Source organism: Lemur catta, chromosome 14, assembly GCF_020740605.2.
Source record: "Lemur catta isolate mLemCat1 chromosome 14, mLemCat1.pri, whole genome shotgun sequence".
NCBI lineage: Eukaryota > Metazoa > Chordata > Mammalia > Primates > Lemuridae > Lemur > Lemur catta.
In genome coordinates, this window is record NC_059141.1 from 340206 (window position 1) to 364212 (window position 24007).

The 24007-nt window shown below is 65.0% G+C and overlaps 2 protein-coding genes across 8 annotated transcripts; one reads left to right on the plus strand and one right to left on the minus strand.

Annotated features, from left to right (window-relative positions):
• The first annotated feature begins 1033 nt into the window (after positions 1–1033).
• Positions 1034–9439, plus strand: LOC123650033 (sperm flagellar protein 1-like). Of its 7 annotated transcripts, none has more exons than XR_006739234.1 (8): positions 1241–1678; positions 2675–2825; positions 3265–3337; positions 3711–3798; positions 3899–3998; positions 4180–4330; positions 4729–5853; positions 9306–9439. XR_006739234.1 is itself a non-coding variant. In XM_045568417.1 (8 exons), the coding sequence occupies exons 1-7, from the start codon at positions 1428–1430 to the stop codon at positions 8434–8436; spliced, it is 879 nt and encodes a 292-aa protein (XP_045424373.1). In that variant the 5' UTR covers positions 1241–1427; the 3' UTR covers positions 8437–8465; positions 9306–9439. The 7 variants fall into 7 exon arrangements, 6 of the variants coding, with proteins under 6 accessions (XP_045424370.1, XP_045424371.1, XP_045424373.1 ...); XM_045568417.1 differs by lacking the exon at positions 4180–4330 and adding an exon at positions 8290–8465 and having other exon boundaries at positions 5785–5853; XM_045568414.1 differs by lacking the exon at positions 9306–9439 and adding an exon at positions 1034–1198 and having other exon boundaries at positions 1567–1678; positions 4180–4817.
• A 10247-nt stretch (positions 9440–19686) lies between these two features.
• On the minus strand, positions 19687–21189 carry VENTX (VENT homeobox). The gene is made up of 3 exons (XM_045569076.1): positions 21093–21189; positions 20379–20539; positions 19687–20310 (listed from the first exon to the last, which is right to left on the minus strand). The coding sequence occupies exons 1-3, from the start codon at positions 21187–21189 to the stop codon at positions 19933–19935; spliced, it is 636 nt and encodes a 211-aa protein (XP_045425032.1). The 3' UTR covers positions 19687–19932.
• Positions 21190–24007: the final 2818 nt, after the last annotated feature.

The window sequence follows — 24007 nt, forward strand, 5'->3', positions numbered from 1 at the left end:
GACCAGGAAGACACCTCCCAGGCGGGGCCCTGGCCCAAGGTCAGGGTTCCTCTGGAGAGGGTGTCAGTGTGTGGACTGCACTTACATCCAGACTCCAAGTCCCTTAGTTTTGGGAGCCTGTTTCCCATGAGATTTAAGAAGGAAGAGGCCCACCCAGATGTGTGTGTGTGTGTGCACGAAGACTCCTGCCCTATGCCTAGAAGTCACTTATTTAAAGGGCTGTGGGGGCTCAGCTGTCTTGTCTGGGTTTTTTTTTTTTTTTTGCAACAGAGTCTCACTCTGTTGCCCGGGCTAGAGTGAGTGCCGTGGCGTCAGCCTAGCTCACAGCAACCTCAAACTCCTGGGCTCAAGCGATCCTCCCGCCTCAGCCTCCCCAGTAGCTGGGACTACAGGCATGTGCCACCACGCCCGGCTAATTTTTTCTATATATTTTTAGCTGTCCAGATCATTTCTATTTTTTAGTAGAGACGGGTCTCGCTCTTGCTCAGGCTGGTCTCGAACTCCTGACCTCTAGTGATCCTCCCGCCTCGGCCTCCCGGAGTGCTAGGTTGTCTGGTTCTCTTGAAACTTCAGGTGCACGTTCATCAGGGCTGAAAACGTTCATTCCTTAATAATGAAAAATTTATGTTTTACCAATAAATTATTGACCAGGTTGTAAACGCCGAGACTTACTAGCTGGGGGGAAGGTGCCTGCTCAGCCACGTGGAGCTCAACGTACAAGACGCGAGGGTCCCGTGCTTGCTCAAGTGTCTACTGTGAATAGATTGGCTCAAGCCATGTCTACCTTCCTCCCTCCCCGGATTTCAGTCATAAACCCTCCACCTTAGTGAAACAGTCCCGCTCCTCCGACAGGGAGGTTTGGTCAGACTCAGAACCAGCACCTGAGGCTACATTGCAGCAACGGCCACTCAACCAGCCCGGGCCCCGCCCCTTCCGGCCCGTCGCCCGGCAACGGCCCTGCAACCAGCTCTGCCCCGCCCCTTCCGGTCCTGTCGCCCGGCAACGGCCACTCAACCAGCCCCGCACCGCCCCTTCCTGCCCTGTCGCCCGGCAACGGCCACTCAACCTGCCGCCATGCTGGGCGCCGCCGGGCCGAGCCCGGTTGTCCTCCGCGGCCTCTACGCCTGGCTGGACGGGCTCCCGCTCAGCCGCCCCAAGCGCCATCTGGCCCGGGACTTCAGCGACGGCGGTGGGGCGCGTCCGCGGGGGTCGCGGGGGCGGCCGGGGGCGGGGGCGGCCGGGCCTGCGCTCTCCGTGCAGCTGGGCGGCCAAGGCCGGGCCGCCGTCCCGGCTGCGAGGGGCCCCGCGGCGGAGAGCGGCGCGGGAGGTTAGGGTTAGGGTGCCGGAGACCCCGGGGCAGGAGCCCAGGGCCGTGGCGGGAGAAGAGCGGGCCAGCCTGCAGGTGCAGGGGCGCAGCATCCCTGGTGATGAGCCTGCTCCTCGCCTGCCTCCTTTTTCTGTTCTCGTCCAACCCGAGAGTCATGGGAGACGGGGGCGATGTAGGGAAACGAGGGAGGAATCTCAGCCGGGCAGGTCAGGCTCAGCTTGCGCCCCCGCCCCACACAGTGATGCTGGCGGAGATTGTGAAGCACTTCCACCCCCGGCTCGTGGACCTGCACAACTACACCCCCACCTGCAACACGGATCAGAAGCTCAGCAACTGGCACATTCTCAACAGGCAAGGGCGGCAGGGCGGCGGTGGGCAGCCCAGCCCCGGGCGGAACCAGCTGCACTCCCCGCTCCCTGCAGGCCCCTCCCTGCAAGACTGGCCTGGAGCCCCTCCCAGAGCTTCTCTGGGACAAGTTTCCCAGCTGGGGGTTTCCTTGACATCCCCTTCAGCGCCTGTGTCCCGTCCACCAGAAATTTTCTGGGGGGTCCCCTGCCAGTATGAGCCCTGCCCCCCTGGAGCCCGTCCCTCACTCCCTCCTTAGCACAGCTCTGGCACAGCAGACACGGCAGTGGACAGGGCCCTGCCTTCGAGGAGCAGTCTCAGGGGTGTGGAGCAGTAGTGAAGGGTAATCGGTGAGAAGGGACGTGAAGGTCAACGTGCCACGATCCAGACGACTGAGATGGGAGGTGGGGGAGGCAGGGAGGGCCCTTGAGGAGGTGGCAGCAAGCAGGGGGTCCAACTAGGGGTGACAGGGAGGCTGCAGCAGGGACGGCGGAGTCCTTGTGGGGGTGCTTAGGGGACAGCCCAGGGGCCTGAGATCAAGTGGAGGATGAGGACGGGGCTTCCAGCCAGGTGGGCTGGGGCCCTGCAGGTGTCGAGCCCGGGCAGCCTCTGCGAGGACTTGTGTTTCAGAGGGCTGCGGGCACGGAGGAGGCTGCTGCCCTAACCCAGGCGTGAGAGGGCCTGTCTGCAGGCAGGGCTGGCCCTGGCGCTGGTACGAGGTCCGATTTCAGGTTCTTTGGAGGCGGCCAGCAGGACTGGAGGAGCAAAGGGCACCTGTGAGGCAGGAGGGTGGCGTGTCCCTGAGACGTGGCCTCGGGGGCCTGCCTGGCCTGAGGCACCAAGCGTTTGGGGATCCCTGATGGGAGTGAGATGGCTGCTGGACCTCTGAGGGTGCAGGGACAAGAAAGGCCCCGTCCAGCCTCTCCCCTCTGAGGAAAGCTGGGCACCTGCGCCTGGCCTGGGGATGCGCTGCTCTGAGGGGTGCGCCTGCTTCCTCTGCAGGAAGGTCTTTCCCAAGCTGAGCTTGTGTGTCTCGGAGACGGACATCCGCAAGGTAGTGGCCAGCACGCCTGGGGCCATCGAGCCCATCCTGTGTGCTCTGCGGGAGAAGGTCGAGGCTGGCGCTGTCTGCACGGACCTGCCCGGGGCAGCGGTACGTGTCGGCACAGACGTGTACGTCCTGCAAACCTGCTCTGCCTTCACGTTTGCACGGCCGCATAATCCGTCTATGAGAGAATAAAGGCAACAAATAAGTGGTGGTGAAGTTCCCGCTCCCCGGACCCCGTGGTCCAGACTGCAGCTAAGTGTGCACGTGAGGCCCCAGCTCCTGCCCAGCTCACGTGTGCGGCGGTGCTGTTGGCGGCCTCCCCAGACCCTCTGGGCCCTTCCCAGCCTGACCCTCCAGCCTCAGGGCCGAGAAAACACCGGAATCGTTCCTCTGAGGCCAAGGCAGCCCAGGCTGCGCCCCACCTCTGGTCTGCTCGCTGACCCCCACCCTCTGTCGGAGAGTCTGTTCCGGGGACCAGAGCAGGGGGCTGGCAGTGAGGACGTGTGTCTCTCCTACTTGGTATCTTACTTCACAACTTTCATAGTCCGCAGGGTCAGGACCCTCTGGCGTGGATGCCGCCCCGCCGTGGGCAGAGCTCACCGCCCCTGCACACGCCGGTAGTATCCGACCCCCTCGGGCCTCCTGTGGGGCTGCCCAGTTCACACGCCTGTTCGGGAGGGCAGGTGTGCTCAGGCGCACACAGGGCCTGGGGGGCCCTGCTGGCCTCCGAGCACGGAGCTGCAGAGGCCCCCGGCGGGAGCCGGGTGGGAGCCACAGGCCGCGCAGGGCGGCTGCTCAAGTGACACCCTAGACGGGGGAGCCAGGCAGAGGCGTCCAGGCTGCACTGAGGGGACATGGCATTAGGGGCATTAGGACACCTGTGTTCCCTGCAGCCCTGTGGGCCGAGCTCCCGCCCCACCTGTGGTCCTGCTGCTGGGTGGGCTTCTCTGAGGAGAAGCCCTGAGCTCAGGGGTCCCATTTGTCACGTAGGCCTGCCAAGCCCCCCAGCTCTCTCCAGCATGAAGACCGCTCAGAATGAGAGCGTTCCGGAGAAGATGGGCCAGTGCACCTGCAGAGGGTGGGTCCCTGTCTCTCCAACCCTCCCTCATGTCCCCACATCCTGTCCCCTCCTTGCTATTCTGAGCCAGCTGGGTTCCAACCAGGGGTCTGCCTTCCAGTTGGGACCCAGCCGGCAGGCCCTGGGACTGCCCAGACCCTGGGGGACAGCTGCTGGAGGACAAGGAGCAGGCGCTGGCCATTCTGCAGGAGATGGTCAAGGTACGGATGCGCCTGGCCGCCTGACACCCCATGAGCCAAAGGGCGGGAGGCTGAGGGGCCAACTGCCCTGGCCCCGTGTGTGGGCGGCGGTAGGCGAGGCAGACGGGATCCGTGGCCGGGAAGAACCTGCACTCAGTTTATTTAGGAAACAACCTAACGGGCATGTTCCTGCCATGTCCAGAGGCAGAGGGAAGAGCACAGTGGCCCTGTGTGCTCCCCCCGCCTCGCCGGCCCTGTCGCCCAGAGACCCACATGCTGGCGGGTCTGCAGTAAGGCCGCAGGCGCCACCACCCGGAAGCGCCGGATGTCCAGCTTGGGCCACGGGGTCCCAGGTCGGGGAGCAGAAGGTCCCCCCCTTCCTTGGCAAGCAAGGGAAGTGCATGGGGAGGGGCTGCTGGCACCAGCCCACGCAAAGCCCTTCCTGCCTGTCCCCACGGGCTCAGGAGGCTTAGCTGGAGGGCGAGGGACCCCGGAAGCCCCACCTGGCCTGGGGCTCCTGGTAAGCACCTGGGTCTGCAGTGACCACGGGGCTTTGTGAGTGCACAGCTGTCCCTCTGCTTTGCCAGGTGCTCCCAGCGTTCCCGTGTGAGGACAGCCTACGTGGGTGGGGCGGGTGCGCGGGCTGCGCCGGATGGCCCCTGTGGTCATCGCAGTTCCTGAGCGGGTCCTAGAATCTTGATGAGTTGTGCTCTTGAGAAAGCAGGGAAGTGACATCATTGTGTGGCTTTAGCGTTGCCCAACGATGGCAGAGAGGAAGCCACGGGGAGAAGTGAAGCTGCTGCCTCCGCCACAGCACCACGGCCCCTGCCGCCGGGCCTCGCTCGGGTCTGTGCGCCAGCAGAGTGAACCATGACTGTCTTGTGTTACGAAACCCGGAGGGGAATACAGCTCACCCTGCCCTCTGGGGTGCGGGCACGGCCGAGTGCCCTTGAGTGGCTGTAACTCGTGCGAGACGCACAGCGCAGGGTCGGGCAGACACGTGGGCTAGGCCGGCTGTGCCCGCTGAGCGGGAAGCTGCTCACTGGACGGTGCTGCCCCGGCTGTGGCCTCCGCAGCGGGTCACTGGGCGAGGGGCACCACGGGCCCGGGTCCTGGTCCTCTGTGTGGCATGTGGGCTGTCACACCACAGCCTTCACCTTGGAAACACCGTGCTTGACACAGACCAGCTTTTTCCAGTCCGGCCTCCCGCCTTTCTCCCCTGCTAGAGCAGGTGGGCCTGAGCTCCCAGCAGGGGCAGCTGTGGGCTGCGGCCATCCATCGCAGGTGGCTGCTGTGCTCAGCAGGAGGCACCGGCCCCAGGAGGCCCTTCTGCACCTCCTGGCTCCCGGCTTTTAGGGGCAAACGTGGAACAGAGTGTGCAGCTGCGGCGCAGCCCCTCAGTCAACCTCTAGCGCAGCCCCTGCGCCCTGAGCTCCCGCCAGGCCCTGGCTCAAGGCTGTCAGTGATGCGGGGCTCCGTCCTCACCCCGCGTCCCAGCCCTTCCACCCGGTGTGAGGCGGGACACAGGCTGGGGGGCAAGGCGTTCCCGGAGGGCTGGCGGCTCTGGCATGCTGGGACCAGGGCGACACTTGGGAGCAACCCCTGGGGAGCAGGAAGGGGCGAGGGGAGGGCACCAGCCCTGCTGGGTCCCTCGGCTCATACCCACCCGTGGGGCCTGGGGTCTGTCTCTGCCGAGTGTCCTGGTGGGAGGGCCTTGGGTCTGATGGGGCCGTGTGCCTCTGGCAGATGGGGAAGGGGGGCGGGGCTGCCTCGGAGGTAGCTGCTGTTCACGTCTGTGTGTTGGAAGCTTTTGCAGGTGAAGGTGGACAGGCTGGAGCACCTGGTGGAGCTGAAGGACCGGAGGATCGCAGAGCTGGTGAGGCCCAGGCGCGAGCGGCATGGAGGGTCCCCGGGAGGAGCCCCCTGGCCGGAGTCAGCCAGACCCTGAGCCTCCCCCCGACCTGGCTGATGCTCCAGATGTGACTAAGCACCGTCCCGCACAAGCGGGGAGCCGGGGGCTGGCCCCCAGGGTTTCTCGCCGGCCAGAGATGGGTTTGGACTCGAAGACTTGGGTGTGATTCTTTCGTGCCCTGAGAGGTCTGGTCACCGTGGTGTTTGTGAGCACTTGAAGCCGAGTCTGTGTGGTGTCTGGGCTCGTGGCGGGGGCTGGGGGGCACCGTGGCCCGGCTGGAAGCCCCACGTTCGGCCACGTGGCCCAGTGGGGCTGGCCTGGAAATGACCGGCCACTCCGAGCCCTGAAGGCTCCATAGAAAAGGCTCGCTGGGAAGTTGAGGCATCGCCTGGGCCCGTTCCATTTTCTCTACGGAAGGGAAGACGTGAAGAGCCCCCAGAAGAGCATCCTGCCTCGGTCTCAGAGCAGGCCTCCCAGACGGCTGGTCACCTGCTTTGCTCCGGAGGTTTTGGGGGTCCGGGGGTACCAGGACCTGGGCCCTTCTGGCTGCTACAGGACCTCACCCGACTGTCCCTCCTGCTGTGGCTTTTTGGGCAGCGGACAGGCCCCACCAGGCTCCCCAAAGGCCCGGCCCTGGCATGGGGACCCCTGGTGTGCACAATGCCCCAGATGCTGAGGCTGGCTTGGGGAGGTGGCGGGGGCTGTGTCCTGCCGGCTTTGGTGCCGTGACACCTCCCTGCCCTGCATCCAGAGAGGGGGACAGACCGGAGCCCCTCCCCCGGGGGTCTGCCCACCCTGGGCCCGGCCCTGTGAGGCATCGGGAGGGTTTCAGAGCCACCACCGGAGGCTCGGCCGCCCACTTCCTCCCTGAGTCAGAGGGCAAGTGTCACCGCACTCCGACCCCCGCCCTGAGTCACTTTGCAGCTCTTCAGTCAAGAAGGCGGCTTCTGGTGACCGGCTTGGTCAGCTTTGGTCAGCTAGCTGGGCAGCCCGGTTCTCGGAGCCCTTGTCCAGAAGCCAGATTGGGGGCGACCTCTAGGAGGGGGGCTGTTCCCAGGAGAACAGTCTCAGCGAGGTGGGCTGGGAGGGGCACAGCTGTGGGCGCCGGCCCCCAGGGTCTGTCGCTGTCCCTGGTGTGGGAGTCCAGACCATGCCAGGTCACGAGAATCTCAGCTGCAGGTGGTGCCTGCTGTTCCCTCAACTGTTGCCGCAAGCCTCTCGGGGACAGGGACGGGGCTCCACCGTGCCAGGGGCACAGCCGTCCTCGCAGCTGGGGTGGGGGCAGGAAGTACCTGGGGAGGCCGTGAAGCCTGAGTCGGCACCACCAGGTGGCTTCAGGGTGGCCTGGCTGCCCGCCTGGGCTGAGCCGCAGCAGCTGGGAGGTGCCTGCAGCCTCAGGTGGTGACAGCACAGGCTGCAGCTCGGCTCCAGGTCCCCAGACGCAAACACACGTGCACATGCACCCTACACGCATGTACAAGCAAACGCACGCGTGAGGCTGGCTCCTTAGTGAAGCAGGAGGACTCATCCCTGGCAGCATCGGGCCCGAGCTGGAGCAGAGGCTGCCGTGTGCGTGTTTGTGTATGTGTGAGCAGGCACACGTGCTGGCTGGTGGAGGCGGCTGTGGGGGCCTCCCTGGGTGGGCTGAGGGGCTGCGGCCCCTGGTGCTGGGTGGGGGTGCTGGGGGTGCCTGAGCCAGCCCACTCCTGCCGGGCCCGGGGCTGACCAGGGCCCTGGTGGTGTCAGGCAGGCGGAGGGCATTAGAGCAGGGAGCCCCTGGGAAGGAGCGTGGACCCCACCCTGGCTGAAGGGGACAGCGGCTGGTTCACTGGAGGGCTGTTGCAGGGGCTTGACTTGGGCCACAGCCCCCGGGGCACTGTGACAGTGACAGGAAAAGCTGCTAAGCCACTGGGAGTGGCAGCCGCGGCTTCACGGTGCCACTGGGCGTCGGCCTGTGCTCACCGGGCTGAATCCTGGGCCCCCCCGCGAGGAAGGCTCTGAGTGTGCCGGGAGGGGGCTGCTTCCCCGGCCTTCCCCTTGGCCACAGCCGCTCTGCCCAGCGGGATGTGACTTGAAGTCCTCTGCAGGGCCCCAGACCTGCATCCCTGTCAGCCGGAGGCTGCTGGCTGCACGCCCTCCAGTGGGCAGGGGCGCGAGGGCAGGATGGAGGTGTAGGGCTGGGGTCAGGGCGGGCGAGGGAGGCACCGGACAGGAAGAACCCGGGATTGGCACCGGCGGGCAGAGGCAGGGCTTGGGGCTCACACCCCGGGCCTGAGCCCACGAGGGGGGTTTGGACTTAGTGACCAGGAGGGTGGTTCTGGCCAGTGTGGACGGCCCGGGCGGTGGCCCTGTGAGGCGTGAGCACAGGAGCAGTGAGGTGCTGAGACTTCCTCACTGCAGGTGGAGCGGCCAGGTTGGCTGGGCAGGAAACGCACACACATCCCAGACATTACCGACGAGCCTGGAATTGCAGAGCGGTTGGGGCTGAAACCCCGACCAGCAGCTCAGCCGGGGGTCGTGGGGGGAGGCGCCAGGGGCTCCGTGTGAGACCTCACAGGCGGCTTCTTGGCAGGAAGGTGGGTGCTGGGAGCTCTTTGTGTCACATCTCTTTGCAAGTGTTGAATACCTTGTAACCAGTTAAAAAGCAATTTCTAAGGGGAGACAACCTGAGATGCACAAAAGTTGTAAAGGTGTAAACCAAAGATTGGAAACTCATTGCTGTCCTAAAACTCACCTTTAAAGATTGCTTAGAGAAAAGCTTTAAGGCCAGCCCGGTGGCTCATGCCTGTAATCCCAGCACTCTGGGAGGCTGAGGCCGGAGGATCACTCAAAGTCAGGAGTTCGAGACCAGCCTGAGCAAGAGCGAGATCCCATCTCTACTAAAAATAGAAAGAAATTAGCTGGACAGCTAAAAACATATATATAGAAAACAATTAGCCGGGCACGGTGGCGCATGCCTGTAGTCCCAGCTGCTTGGGAGGCTGAGGCAGGAGGATCGCTTGAGCCCAGGAGTGTGAGGTTGCTGTGAGCGAGGCTGACGCCACGGCACTCACTCTAGCCCAGGCAACAGAGTGAGACTCTGTCTCAAAAACAAAAAAGAAAGAAAAGCTTTAGATCCGGCTTTAAATGACTTCAAATGGTGAATGCGCAGAGCAGAGGCTGGACTGGAACTATGCAGCAATGAGAGCACGAGGGAGGGAGCTGGGCAAGAGGACACGGCCGAAGTGGGAGGTGCCCGTGGGGTTTCCAGGCTCAGGCCACCCCACACGTGCAGGACATTGGAGCGCCCATGCCGCAGAGTAGGCCGGAGGGAAACCCACGTGATGGGCAGCGATGGCCCTCAGTGCAAAGCTGTTGCTTTTCTGTATTGTTCAGGCTTCTCCGTAGTAACTATGTATTGTTTTATCATTACGCAGAAATGAAAATAATGGTTCTTTAAAACTTGCCTAAGAGACACGGAGTCCTGCTGCTGCTTTTCCCACGTACTTTTGAAATCTCGGACTCTGAAAAGAACTCATGCTTTAAAAAAAGAAAAAGATGCAAAGAACCATCAGTGTGTCGAGTCAGCTGCCTCAATGACGCCGTCCCCAGGAAAGACAGGACACATGACCGGGAGGTGGCCTGTGGGACCAAGCGCCCTGGCAGGGTGCCCCCCCACCCCCTCTTGTCCTGGGATCCCCATCTCCTCCCTACGGGGCGACTCGGCCCTCAAGCCACCCCTGCTGGCTGCCCAGGGGTGGTGGCCGAGGACTGGGGGTGCGCGTCCCTGGGTGTCCCCGCGGGGCAGCACCTGGCCCGGGGCGTGGAGCCCACCTGTGCCGCCCTCTGAGCCGGGACTGTGTGGGTCGGTGTCTGGGGCTGGCACGTCCCGGGTGGCCCCAGCGCTGTGGCTGCCCCGTCCTGCCCGGGAGCCTCGGCGTGTTTCCGCGAGCTCTGCTGTGACCCCCTACCTGTGGGGGATGGAGCGGGAGGGGCCGCTGTCTCCGTGGGGCTCTCACCCACAGCCTGAGCCCCCCCCCACGCAGACACATGGCCCCCACAAGGACCACGTGGCACACGGCCCCCACAGCTCCCTCCTGCGTCCCCACCGTGCCTGGCGTCTCTCTGACCCCCTAGACTGGGCAGGGTGGTCACAGCCCCGTCCTCTTTGACCCTGGAGCTTGGAGCAGCCGGAGCCCAGCACTGCCTGGAGCAGGAGGCTGGAGACCCCTCCCCGGAGGGTCTAGCCTCCCTGGCTCATGTTGGGGGCAGCACCCCAAGTTCACCAGCAGCCCAGCCCCAGGCCCAGGGTCCACCCAGCCTCCCCAACCCCACAGAGGTTCAGGGTGGTGAGACCTCGTGACCCCCCTAGCCTGGACTCCCCTGGAGGTAGTGACCCCCCAGCCCTTTGGGGTCTCCCAGGCCCCTGCAGCCCAGCCAGGCCGGTCCCTCTCTGTGGGCAGCAGTGTGGGAAGGTGTCGTGGCCCCTCCCGCACGGACCGTGGCCGGCCCTGTCCCCAGGGACCTGGCTCCCCTTGCTTCTCTGGGCCTTTTTATTGTCAGCAAAATAGGGGCCAGGACCCGGCCCACAGTCCCGGGGGTGCCCCTGCCACAGAGGCCTCCAGGGCCTGCCGGCGCGGTCCCACCTCAGCCCGGGGAGCTCGGCCCCCCGCAGTGGGAGAGAGACTCCCAGCCCCCAGGAGCCGATGGCAGTGACTGTGCTGGGGCCTCGATGAGTGTGGGGTCTCGACCCAGGCGGATGGGAAAGGGCAGGGCAGGTGTGTGTGTGTGTGTGGGGGGGGGGTGTTGTGTATAGTGTGTGCAGTGTGCATAGCATGTGTATGTGTAGTGTGTGTGGTGTGCATAGGGTGTGTGTGAGTCTGCGTGTGTATGTGTAGTGTTGTGTGTGGTGTGCATAGCGTGTGTGAGTCTGCGTGTGTGCGTGAGACCGAGGGGACCAGGCCGGTGGCCCTGGCTCCGGGGCAGGTGCCCCACGGGGCCCCTTGCAGACCGGGGTGGGGTTCCGGGAAAGGTCGTCTGCGCTGTGGCCTTGGGGGGCAGATGGAATTTCCACAGCGAGTGTTCCGATAGCTGGGTGGGCGCAGGAGAGAAGAAAGAAAATATCAAGAAGCCACAATTATCTCCTCCCAGAGGGAGTCTCCAGGCGCAGCCTTGAGGCCCAGCCTGAAGGGGGGGGGTGCCCCCAGGGCCGCAGGTTAACTCTTTGCTTCCCGCTTGCCAGGCAGGGCTGCCAGGTGGGGGGTGCTCAGCTGAGCCCTGGGCCCACCAGCCCCTCAAGCCCCTCCCAGGCCGTGCTGGGACCAGGCTGTGGTCAGAGCCTCCCTGTCCCCAGACGGCCAGGGTGGAGCACAGGTCCCAGGGATCTGCCCCACGGGGCTTCTCTAGGGTGCCCGGGGTCCCAGGAGCCCGTGGCTCGGTCACGCTGGCCACACTGCCCGGCCTGGAGGCCGCAGCTCCTGCCTCTGAGCCCGACGCTGAGGGTAGAGGCCCAGGCCTGGCCCTGGCATCGGACCCCTGTCCTCCCCGCAGACGGGGCAGGGCTCCTGCCACCTTCCGCAGCTGGAAGTGCAGGACACCCAGTTACAGGTGAATTTCAGATGAACAACTAGTATTTTTTGGCGTATGTCCCAGATATTTCACAGGACACACTTGGGATAAGAAATTATCCGTGCTGGCCGGGCGCGGTGGCTCACGCCTGTAATCCTAACACTCTGGGAGGCCGAGGCGGGTGGATCGCTCAAGGTCAGGAGTTCGAGACCAGCCTGAGCAAGAGTGAGACGCCCGTCTCTACTAAAAATAGAAGGAAATTAGCTGGATAACTAAAAATATATAGAAAAAATTAGCCGGGCATGGTGGTGCATGCCTGTAGTCCCAGCTACTTGGGAGGCTGAGGCAGGAGGATGCTTAAGCCCAGGAGTTTGAGGTTGCTATGAGCTAGGCTGAGGCCATAGCACTCACTCTAGCCCAGGGCAACAGAGTGAGACTCTGTCTCCAAAAAAAAAAAAAAAAGAAAGAAAGAAAAGAAAAGAAAAGAAATTATCCGTGCTGCTCTGGGCTCCAGCTCTGGCCGTGTGTCCTGCGTGGCCCTGGCCGGGGCTTCGCGGGGCTGTGTCAGCTGCCCCAGAGCGGGACGCCCCCCCCCCCCGCCCCGCCACCGCACAGCCCCTCCCTTTATTTCTGTTTTAGTTATTTCTACCAAGGCCTGGAACCCACCAAGGGTTAAGGGTGGGCTGCCTTCTGGGGGCTGCAGTCTGGTCCTGCTTGAGACAGGTGCAGGGACCGCCCCCCACCCGGCAGGGAATGGAGCCAGGGAGTTGACGGGTGGCCTGAAGGCCGCCCGCTGTCGCCCGCCCGCTCTGTGCTGGGCTTTTTCGAAGCCAGGTTTGCAGACCATGGGGTGAACAGTCTCAGGGGCACCATCCTGGGTGTTGACAGTCACACCTGCAGTGGCCGCCTTCCCGCTGGGTCAGGCCTGCCCTGGGCGGGGCGGGGCTCTGTCTCTCCTGTGCCCTTAGTCACAGCTCTGGGGCCATCCTTTGGGGAGGTTTCCGTTTGACGTCATTCTTATTCAAGCCTTTTCGGGACCGATGATTTCGTTGCTTTTGGGCAAATGCCTGGGAGTGGAACTGCCGGGTTGTAGGGTGGGGCACGGGTTTAATTTATAAGACCCTGCCCATCTCCGAGGGGGCTGTGCCATTCCAGCATCTCCTTAGACAGGTGGGGAAACTGAGGCCAGGAGAAGCGGCCAGCTGTGTGCTCCAGGCTTTGGTGGCTCCCCTGTGGAGTAGCCCCAGAGCCTGCCTGGCCTCCCCTCAAGGGTGGGGAAAGTTGTCGGATAACGACCTGGTGAGCTGCTGACTCGAGGATGCTGCCCCAAGGTTGGGGTGCAGGGTGGGTCAGGGTGCAGGGCAGGGGTGCCCAGCCCCGGGCTCCCAGCAGCCGCCAGCCCCCAGTGGGCAGCGTGGAGACTGGGGTCTTCATGTCCCGTGCAGACCAGCGGCACCCTCTTTGGAAACCATTTCCTGGGGGACCCACCAAGGGTTAAGGGTGGGCTGCCTTCCTGGGGCTGCAGCCTGGTCCGGCCTGAGACAGCTGCAGGGACCCCACCCCCCCCGGCCCCCGGCAGGGAATGGAGCGAGGGAGTTGAGGAGCCGGCCTGAAGGCCGCCCGCTATCTCCTGCCAGCTCTGTGCCAAGCACGTCCTCCCAGGCCCACAAGGATACTTTCTGTCTCCTGAGCAGAGGGCGGGTGGCCCGGGCGCGTCTCCTGTTGTGGGGGCCAGTGTCGGGGTCCACGGTGCCCAGGGTTAGGCTGGACCCAGTGGCAGGGCCTCTGCCCCGTGGTCCCCTGAGCCCGAGGTGAGAGGACCAGGCTCAGTCCCCGGCCCAGGTGGGCTTGCGTGCCGGGGTCTTCCTGGGGTAGGCAGCCAGGCAGGAGGCCCACGATGGTGGTGGGGACACTGGAGGCCCCCCTTGGGGTGGGGTCCTCTGCTTTCAGGCCCTTTCACCCCTGGCCGGAGTCCCCTGGGCCGGGGAGCCAGGCTGTGCCGCCATGCAGCGTGCGGAGCGGGGCTGCCCCAAGGGTCCTGGTGCTGCTGCTCACAGGCCAGGGTTTCACGCAAAGCACCGGGGAGCCACGGGGGAGCTTGGGGCAGGGGCAGACGTGTGGGGTGCACCTGTCAGGGGCCCCTCCTGACCTTGGTTCTCGGGGCTGAGGCTTAGCCTGAGTCCAGCCCTGAGGGGTTGCAGGACTGCCCGGGGGTCGTGGCCAGGGTGGCTGGGACTGGACCCTGGTCCCTTGGTCCCACCTCCCTCTGACCAGCCCCACATGGCAGCCCGAGGGGCCTCGAGACATAGACTCCACCATGCCACGCCGGCCCCCAGCCTCTGCGGCCGCCTGTGACAGATGGTGGGCCCGGCCCCCTGCAGGGCCCCCACCCAGCCCCGGCGCTGGTTGGTGGGGCCAGGACGGGCCGGCAGGGGACCGGCAACCCACCAACTGCCCGCTGCCCACTCTCGTCCTGCCCCCGCTCTGGAGTTTTGAAGTACGTTATACGGAGCAGGTGGCCATTTAAAAATCCGGAAAAAGAGTTTATGGAAACAAAGTGAAGAACTTGGTGCCTCAGAATGGTCCAGGGCCCCCCCACTGGGCCGTCTCTCTCTGTCTCTGTCTCTGTCTGTCTCTGTCTCTGTGTGTTTGCCTGTCTCTGTCTCTGTCTCTCTGTCTTTATCTCTCTCTGTCTCTGTCTCGGTCTCTCTCTCTCTGTCTCTATCTCTCTCTGTCTCTCTGTTTCTGTCTCTATCTCTCTGTCTCTGTCTCTATCTCTTTGTCTCTATCTCTCTGGTTCGCTGTCTCTCTCTATCTCTCTCTGTCTCTGTCTCTCTGTCTTTATCTCTCTCTGTTTCTGCCTCTCTCCTCCTTCCCTCTTGCAGAGCCGAGCCCAGGCATCCAAGGTCAGGGTCAACTCCGCAGCGTTTTCCAGAAGTCCCAGGGACAGCATTGGGGGCTGGTGCCTGAGGGAGGCTCAGGATAGGGTCCCATCGGCGCCCCCGGTCCCCACCTCGGGCCTGGTGGGGCAGGGCCAGACTCTCCCGCACCCCCGCCAGACGGCCTGACCCACACCCCACTGCGCCCGGCTCCCGTGGGGCTCCCGTGATGGCGCCAGCCCACGGCTAACGCACCGCGCGGCCGGACCGCCAGGGCCACGGCCGTACGAGGTGGGGGCCGTTGCTCCCCGAGGAGAGGGGTCTGCTGAGCTGCCCGGTGGGGCTGCAGGGCCCCTGTCAGTCCCCATGGTCCCCGCGTCCCCTCCTGCCTGGGGCCTGTGAGTCCTCAGCCTGGCTCCCCAGCCTGTGTCCTGCGGTTAACACGGACCCCTCCTCCCGCACTCCCCGGGCGGGGGTCTCTGGGCTGTTTCCTTGTGTCTGGAGCCCGGACACCAGGGCAGGCCAGGCCTGCAGGGACTCAGCTGCCTGGCCTGGAGCCCTTGGCCTAGGGGCCACCTGTCTGTCTGTGGCCACTCCAGGGCTGCGGCCAGCAGTCCCTGCGGTGCCCTCTCCCGCCTGGCCCTGTCCAGACGCTCTGGCCTCACGCCCACATCAGCGTCCCCCTGGACCTGCAGACCCCTCCAGGTCCAGGCAGGGGGCCGAGGGTGCGGCCAGGGGCACCGCTGCTGCGGGGCTGGGCAGGCCTGGGAGGGACAGACGACCCCGTGCCTGGCGAGCCATCGTCCCCCTGCGTGCATTTTCCGGGCCCCTGACGCAGGCAGAGGCACAGGGGAGATAAGGGCGGAGGAGGGAGCCCAGCCGGGCTGACCCGGCCCAGCCCCCGGTCGGAAGCTCCGGCGTGGGCCTCACCGCCCACCGCCTGCCTGCCGGGCCCTGCTCGGGCGCTCTCAGAGCAGGTCTTTGTGCCCCAATCTCACAGGTGCGGGGGTGGGACTGGGTCCTTGGCACGCAGCAGCCCTCTGACCACGTGTGACAGCACCAGCCAAGGTCCCTGCTGCGCATAAATGAGGCGCTCGGCAGGCAGCAGCAGCAGAACTCCCTGCTCAGCAGACGGTTCTCCATGGCTTCTCCCAGGCTGCCAGGCTCCCAGGCCACCGCCGACCCCAGGTAAGGCTGGGCCCCTCCTCGCACCCACAGGACCTCGGTGCTACCACCAGCCTCCATCCTCACGAGGCCTCCCCGCTGGCTGCGAGGAACCCTCCAGGTGCCGAAGAGACGCTCGGCAGAATCTGCTCATTGTTCCTTTTTCCTATGCATATACTTCTTTGAGGATCTGGCCTAAAGAGGTATAGGGCATGGGAAAATGGGGCGACGAGGTCCTCCCCCGGCCGGCACCTGCGCCCGCGGCACCTGCGTCTGGACTCGGCTTCCTCCTGCCTCCCTCTGTGCGGGATCCGGGAGCCTCCTCCTGGGGCAGGACTGGGTGGAAAGTTGTGGGTCCGTGTGGTAAGGTGCGTGTGTCCTGGTGCGTGTGTCGGGAGGACGTGGCCGGGGCCTGGCCGGCTGATCTCTGTGGCCGGGAGCCGGGGCCAGAGCTGCAGAGAGGAGGCCGAGGGTGGCAGTGCCGGCCACTGATGGGGGGTGAGCGTCACCGCAGTGCGGGGGGCAGGGTGTGTGGGGCGGCGTCCGGGCCTGGGCACTGGCCGGGGGGACCCATGACCTGTTCTTTGGAAACTTTCTTTACAGAACACAGAACTGTGCCCGTGTGTGACCCCACTTTTCACAGGAGTCGGTGCCGCAGCTCTAGGAGCCCAGAAAGAGGGGGGACGAGGCTGAGAAGCCGGCAGGGGTCGTCACGTGGGCTCTGGGTGGGGGCGACTTCTGCTTCTTAACACCCGTGTGATGTTTGGTAATCCTGGGTACGAGTGGGCTTTCTGATCAGAAATGTCAATAGAGCTAATTTCATTTACATGCATTAAGTGTGGGAAAGTTCTGGCAATAAACAGAATTTGAAGATAACGCTGCTCTGTTGTGTCGTGTTTCCTCTCCTCGCAGCGGGGCAGGTGCACGTTGGTAAAGAGTGGTCGTTGGGGGAACTTCATTAAAAACCCATAAACACAAGGGGAATGGAATCGTCCCCATGCCTTGGCTGGGGCTGGGGGCCAGGGCTCAGGGGTTGGGGTGCAGGGGCTGGGGCTGGGGGCCAGGGCTCAGGGGTTGGGGTGCAGGGGCTGGGGCAGGGGGTCAGAGCTCAGGGTTTGGGGTGCAGGGGCTGGGGCTGGGGGTCAGAGCTCAGGGGTTGGGGTGCAGGGGCTGGGGCTGGGGGCCAGGGCTCAGGGGTTGGGGTGCAGGGGCTGGGGCCCCACCTTTCCTGGTGTCAGGGTCACCAGGAACACGCCCCAGAGCCTGGTAGTGCCGGGAGAGCCCGGAACGGGTGGCTGGGGAGTGTGAGGAAGGCGAGTCTGTCCTGGGGTAGCGGCAGGGGACCCCCTCCCCCCGCTGTCCTCTCTGCCCCGCACTTTGGCCTCTGGGCAGGGGGCTGGTTAGGCAGAAGCTCCTGGGCCTGTGGGCTGGGCTTCCTGGTGCAGAAAAGTGGACAGAGGGCGCCTCCCAAATACAGTTCAAACAACTGCCCGCTGCTGTTTTTCAAAAGGAGGCCTGAAGACCTCCAGCCGGCTGGGCGTTCTTGTCTCTGAAGGCCACAGAGCTGCTATCGTGCAGTCATCAGTTGGCAGCAAACAGCCTCGCCCCTAATCCCGTCTGATAGTCCCGGCCTGGGAGAGGGGAGGGTCAGGTTGGGGGCTTCCAGGTGGGACCTGCCCTGCAAGCGGCCACGCCCCCACCCCAGCAGGCCTCCCGCTCTGCCCCCGGCCCCTGGAGAAGGGGGCAGCGGTGCTGGGGACCCTCGGGCCCCTTGGAGACCCTTTGGGCCGCTCTCCCCGGGACGCTGACGTGCACTGGGTTAAAGTTGCAGGCTGGAGCAGACGGCACGGTGCCCGCGGAGCAGCAGCAGCTGCAACGCAGACCCCAGGAGTCAGGGCCCAGCCGGAGGGCGTCCTGTCCCGGGGCCCTTGTCCCACGAATGCCGGGGGCCCCGGGGCAGTGGCAGAGGGTCTGCCCCTCACCTCACTTCCTGGGGAGGGGTTTCCTGTCACCTGGCCACGCGCAAGTAACGCCAGGGTGGGGATGGGGGTCCCGCTGGCCTAGGAGGAAGGGTGAGCCTGGGGGACCCTGCCTGGGGGGCCCCTCGTAACTGCCCCCGCCCCCTCCCGCGCTGCTGGGGGCGATGATGGAAACCGGACGTGTCTGGAGAAGACTCACATTCCCTGCAGCCCGAGGTAACAACCACTTTGCTGGGAGGGAGCAGGGCCCCTAAGGGAGGGGCTGGGGGCCGCCTTTGTTCCGCCCACCCCCGCTCTGCCGCCAGGGCTTGTGGGCGGCCTGGGTGGGGCTGGAGCAGCTGGGTGTGCCCGTGGCCTGGGCCGCAGCTCCCGGCTCAGAATGGACATGACAGTGCTCCGTGCTCACGCGACACACACACACCACACACACCACACAGGACACACGCACAGAACATACAACACACACGAGACCCACGCACAGCACTAAGGGCACACGGCTCTCACGCACGCTGTGCACACGCAGCTGTAGCAAGAGGATGATCACCCAGGCCTTGGGGGCGTGGGGGGAACCTCTCCTCCCACAGAGACCCCCTTCTGTCTCCCCTTTGACCTCAGGCTCCGCCTCCCCCCCAGCCCTTGCCCTGGCTCTCAGCTCTGCTCCCAGGTTCCTGCCACAGACGCCCTCCCCAACCTCAACCTCTGCCCCGACTTCGGAGACTTCGTCCTCTGTCCTCGGAGTCTTGTGGGCGTCGCCCTGGCACGCAGTGAACCCCACCTGCGCCCCACACCCACCACCCAAGTCCCTCGGTGGGCACAGGGTCTCTGTCCTTCCCCGGCCCACCCTGCTCCCAAGGCCAGACCCAGGGCGTGATGGCAGCGAGGCTGGTGGCGGTGGCGGGTGTGAGGACGGAGCCGTGTCGGGGCCCTCCGGTGCCCACAGACACCCGAGTGGGGACACTGAGGCACAGTGGGGCTGAGGCTGAGGCTCTGGCGGGACGAGAACACGTGGGGGCAGCTGAGGGCACCCAGGAGCAGAGAGGGGACCTGGGGCCCAGCCCGGGCCTGGTGCCGCAGAGAGGACCAGCCGGAGCACGGGAAGGCAGGCGAGTGGGACGGGAGGACAGGCCGTGGCCGGCGGAGTGGACGCTGCAGGGGCGTGAGAAGGAAAAGACCCGTGTGGGTGGAGTGAGCGGCCCGTGTGGCAGGTGTCGCTGCACGTGGTCCCCCCAGACACCAGCCTGTGGCCTGTGCAGACGCACACGGGCTCGCGGGAGGCCAGGGTGAGGCTGGGCACCGTGGGTGGCAGAGCCCTTCGGGGCCTGAGGCCCTGTGACCCAGGGACGCAGGAACGGAGCCTGCCACCCTGCGCAGCCCTCTGGGACTTTTGTGCTGTCTCCAAAACCCCTCGTCCACAGGAGGGGACCCCTGCAGCCATCCTGCGCTGGCTGGACCTCGACGTGCCCCTGACCTGGAGTCCCCTCTGCTGAGCGTAGGGATGAAGGCTGAGCGGCTTCTGTGGCCGGCGGGCGGGGGGGGGGTGGCCTGCAGGAGCTGCCCCCACCTCGACTGCTGTCCAGGCTGTGCGCAGGGGCTGTGCTTCTCCAACCTCGCAAGGCCCCGTCCAAACCTCAGGCACAGTGGCTCATTCATCCTTATCTGACATTTTATTATAAAAATGCTTCCAATCACCCGGGGGTGACAAGGCCAGTATCAGTCAGCGTGCCGTAGGTCTCGCCACAACGCTCAGGGAGGATGCACTCTTGCTCTCGTTAGGGCGCCACAGGTCCTCCCCAGACCTCTGGCAGGCTGAGCGCCCCCCTGTGTCCCGCTGGCGCTGAAGCACCCCTCCACGGGACCCCCCGGCCCGCGTGTCCCTGGCAGCCACGCAACACAGCCTCGTCCTGAGTGCTCAGTTAACACTTCTGTGCACGCTGCATGTCGCCACCAGCGTAGAGAGGACCCCTGGGCCCTGCCTGAGGGGCTCCCTGGGCGCCCAGCCTGCAGGCGAGCGCATGCTGGGGCGGGGACTTGGCCTGGGTCCCACGAGCTGCAGGTCCTGGGCGCCCAGCTTGCCCGCGTCACAGAAGGGGAAGAGCAGCCGCTAGAAACACGGAGCACACAACCCCGCTCAGGCACGTCCCGGAATTCGGGGCCCGGCCCTGCTGTGATTTAACTTTTCAACAGGCAAAATGATCACACACAGCTTGTATTGAATAAGTTATCTTTTTATCGTGCTCTGAAAGCTCCACACGCAACAAGCCCACTGACGTGTCAGTTACTCCCTAAACGGGTCCTTTCAGTAATTGTCAGCGAGGGGTGGCTTGAAAACTTCTCCAGCTATAAGTTCTCCAGAGTCTTGTGGCAGGCCAGGGGCAGAAGTGCCACCAGCTGCAGACAGGGCCACGGTGGCAAACAGGGCACATCCGGCCCCCAGGCACGTCTGCACACGTCGCTGGCGTGCGGCTCTCGTGCCCTCAGAAGGCGTCCCCAGCTTCCGGCAGAGCACACAGGCCCCAGGGTCCCGTGGACAAGGCTGGGCCCAGTGCGTGCATGTGGCTTCCGGGGTCTGGGACGCAGCACATCCGGGGCTGTCGGCAGCACCAGGCCCACGCCAAGGCCAGGGGGTCTTGCTCCACTTGGCAGGGGCCCCAGCAGGAGCCAGGGGGCAGCACCAGAGCCTGAGCCCCAGCGGGGCTGCCCAAGGGCACGGCAGCTCCCGGCCACTGCTCTGGGCGGAAGGCGGCGCAGACAGCCGGCCTCAAGGGCAGAGGCCCAGAGAAGGGGGTGGTCAGCTGGGAGTCCTGCATCTGGCGTTTGTGTTTCATGCGGCGATTCTGAAACCAGGTTTTTATCTGTGGGGAAAAAAAGGATGAGAGCAGGGAGGAGCACAGGCCCCTGCCCGGCCGGCTGGCGGCCTCACCTGCACCTCCGAGAGCCGCATCTCCCTGGCCAGCTTCTTCCGCTCCAGGGGGCCCAGGTACTGCTGGTGCTGGAAGGCGCCCTCCAAGGCTCGCAGCTGCTCCACGGAGAAGGCCGTGCGGACGCGTGGGGCCCGCCAGGGCTCGGGCGCCTTGCTCAACCCTGAGGCAGGGAGGAAGCGCCGAGTCTATTCGGCTAAAGTGCCACGTGGGACATGTTCCCCTGCTGGGAAGTGCCAGGAGGCACCGGGCTGCTCTTCCCCTCCCAGGTCAAGTGCGGGATGGGGCGCAGAGCCGGGCTCCGGTGACGAGGAGTGTGACCCTAGCTTGGACAACTCCATGGGCCACCCTCTGCCCCAGCCCACTGTCCCCTCCCGGCCCTTCCCAGGAAGCAGTTTCCTTTGCCTGCAGACAAGGAACTGGACGGGGGAGGGGCAGGCCGACAGGCTTTCGCTGGAGCCACTTTGGGCCACTTGGGACTCAGGGACCCCGCGGCCGTGTTCCCACGTGAACTCACGTGGACCCTGCTGTGTCTCTGCCAAGCCCCACAAAGGTGGTCTCAGTCCCGAGAAAGGGCCGCTGTGCTGAGCACCAGCCACGCGGGTGACAATTACTGCAGGTCTGACCAAAAAGGCCACCAGGGTTTTGGATGGAAGGAAGCAGCTTTTGCCAAACCTGCCAACGTGAGCCTGAAGCACACGCCTGACGGAACGCACATCCCCGGTGGGGCGGCGGGGGGACGGCTGCGGTGTGGCCGGTGTGCCGCGGCACAGTCAGCTGGGTTTTTTGGTTGGGGGAGAATAAATCTAACATTTCGCCTCAGTGAACTGTGAAACTATTCCATAAGGATCAGTCACACTGTTCAAAATAGAAACTTATGGATGATATCAAACCCACTTTTGACAAAGCAGTACTGCAAATCCAAAAGCAACGATTACGTCACAAAGTCTGAGAAAGTCTCATCAGCAAACGACTCAGGGTTAGATAAAGCTCAGAGTCCTGGGGACCACGTCCCCGTAGCAACAGACAGACCCTCAGGAGCATGGGATGCCAGGGGGTCGCGTTTCCATGGGCGCCCGGTCGCACTGCCCCCAGATCAGACCTGCAGGGCTTTAAAAAAGAAAAAAAAGGGCCCGGAGGGACAGTGAGGCTGGACTAGGCACCCGGCTTCGCTGGGAGGAACAATGATCCTTGGAACTGCGTCCAAGGACTAGGGAACTCGAAAACCATGTGCACGAAGGTGCCCACGTCTGCGACGTGCAACAGTGGGGGCCTGGAGCCGGCTTTGCCTCCCCCCACGGGGGGGCAGAGGAGCCCACTGGGCCCGGAGGAGGGAAAGTCCCCTCCTAGCTGTTGATTCGGAAAAAAGTGTTCGTTCCCAAGAGGGGCAGCAAGACCCCCAACCCCAGCCCTTGTAAGAACACCGCCCCCAGCCCCTACACCACGTGCACAGGGGCAAGGCATGGCTGAGTGGCCTTCCTGGCTCCTGAGCCCTCCTCAACTCCCATCCCTGAAGGGACCCCTATCCGGACCTACCGGCTGCAGACGTCTCCCGCACAGACTGATCCGAGGACTCAGCCCCCTTCGTGCCGGTGGTCTGAGGGGGCTCCACAGTGCCGGACACCTGGTCTGGGGTGGAGGAGCCCTCCCAGGAGACGTCAGCAGGCCTGGTGCAGCTGCTCTGGGAGAGCCAGTCCACGGAGCCAAAGCTGGACGGGGGCTCTGGTCCCAGGGACTGGGCGGTGGAGGGGCGCATGGTGGTCCCGCCTGGTGGGAGCCACAGCTGAGTGTGGCTGGGGGTAGGATCCGCCTCAGGTTGAGCAGGGCAAGGAGCAGCATTTATTATCGGAGGAGGGAGCGGGAGCCCGGTTTGCATAGACGCCAGGGAATCCCCAGATAAGTAGCGCCTAATTGCCTTCAATTCAGAGGCACAAAGGCGGCGGTTCACACCTCCCGGGCTCCTAGATGTCTGGGGAGGGGTGGGGCTGTGGTCTTCGGTTAATTGAGATGTGCTGACTCGGGACAGTTACCGCCTGCCCCGTCCCCCAACCCCCACCGGGCTGGCCTGACAGCAGGAGGGCAAGGAGGGGCCACTCCCACTCCGGGTCGCTGGAGGGGTGGGGGCCATCTCTCTGAGGGTGATTCTAGGGCCTGCCCACCAGTGCCTTCCCTGGAGGTGACAGGTGTGTCCACCTGAGGGGGAGCCGAGCCAGGCTGGGCAGCGCCCTGTCTGCTGCGCCCAGGCTGTCTGGCCGGGCAGGGACGGAGGGCAAGCGTCCTGAAGGGGACTGCCAGGAGCCAGACAGCAGTGTGGTGTCTGGCTTCTGGGGGAGGGTCACCCTGGTGCCACAGGAGCGGCCTGGGGACTCCGGCCAGAGGGGCTGTCCTAGAAGGGGCTGCTCGCCCAGGGCATCCAAGCGGGAAGACAAGGCGCTACCGCCCTCTGGCGGCTCCAGGCCTCGCGTGTCCCCACCGCCTGGCTCCCCGCATCGTGGCAGAGCCGCCGGGGACGCTCCGAGTGGGCCCTGGGGACCGGCATCCCCATACCGCAGCCGCCTCCCTCTGGACTCTGTGTCCGTGTTCCGGACGCCGCGCTGGCCTCGCGAACGCGGGGGCGAAGCCTTGGGGCGCCCTCGGTCCCTGCGCTCTGGGGTGGACGCAGCCAGGCGGGGCCCAGCGCCAGGACAGATGGGCACGTGCCGCGTCCTCCGCAAAAGTAAGGCGGTGTTTCCGGCACCCACCCCGCGGGGCTGCTCTGCAAACGGGGTTGAGTCTGCAGCCCGGACCCCCGGGGCGCCGGCGCCAGCCCGGCCGGTTCCGACGGCGCCTCCGCACTCACCCCGCCCCACGGAGATCAAAGGCGCCGCGGGCCCAGCCCCGGGATTAACGCCCAGCTCCGCCTTCCGAGCCTCGGGGGCTGGGACAGCGGAGGAACGAGGCGCCCCGGGGGTGGGGGCCGGCGAGACCCGCGGGTCCAGGTGAGGGGTCGGGGAAGGCCCGCTGACCCGGGACTGTCTCGGACTCCGCACCGGTCCAGTTCGGTCACCGTCCCTACAGGGTGAGACTGGCCGGGGGGCAGGCGCCGGGGCTCCGGACGTGGCCCCTGGGAGTGAGGCCGGGAGGGCTGGGGAGCCGGCTGAGGCCACCTGTCCCTCATGTCCTGAGAGGCGACACCTTCTAGAGCTGGTCCTCTTGGTTCTCCGAGGAGGGGATGTGGCCCCTCCTGCGGGGCCCACGAACCGCAGTGTCCTGACGTGAGCAGGGACAGCCCCAGTGGTGCGTGGCCCTGGAGGGACTGTCCCGCTACCGGGACGGAGCCTTGAGGGTGGGGCCCGGTGAGCCACCCGTAGCTGCTGCTGTGCGGGGGGGGGGGGGGGGGGGGAGGCCGGGAGAGTCTCGTAAATAAAGAGGAACATCTGTGGGAAGCAAGACCGTCGTGTGCTCCAAAGCGTTAATTTATGACATGTAACCATTCACATACCACTCCTTAAAACACGGTTTTAGTATTTCTTCATTTCTAATCTTTCAGGGGCCCGGGTACCGCAGGGTCAGACCGGCCGGCGCCCCTTGAGGCTCCCGGGCGGCCCCGCAGCGACGCCCCTGCATTCGCCACCGGCGCTGCCAGGCTCCC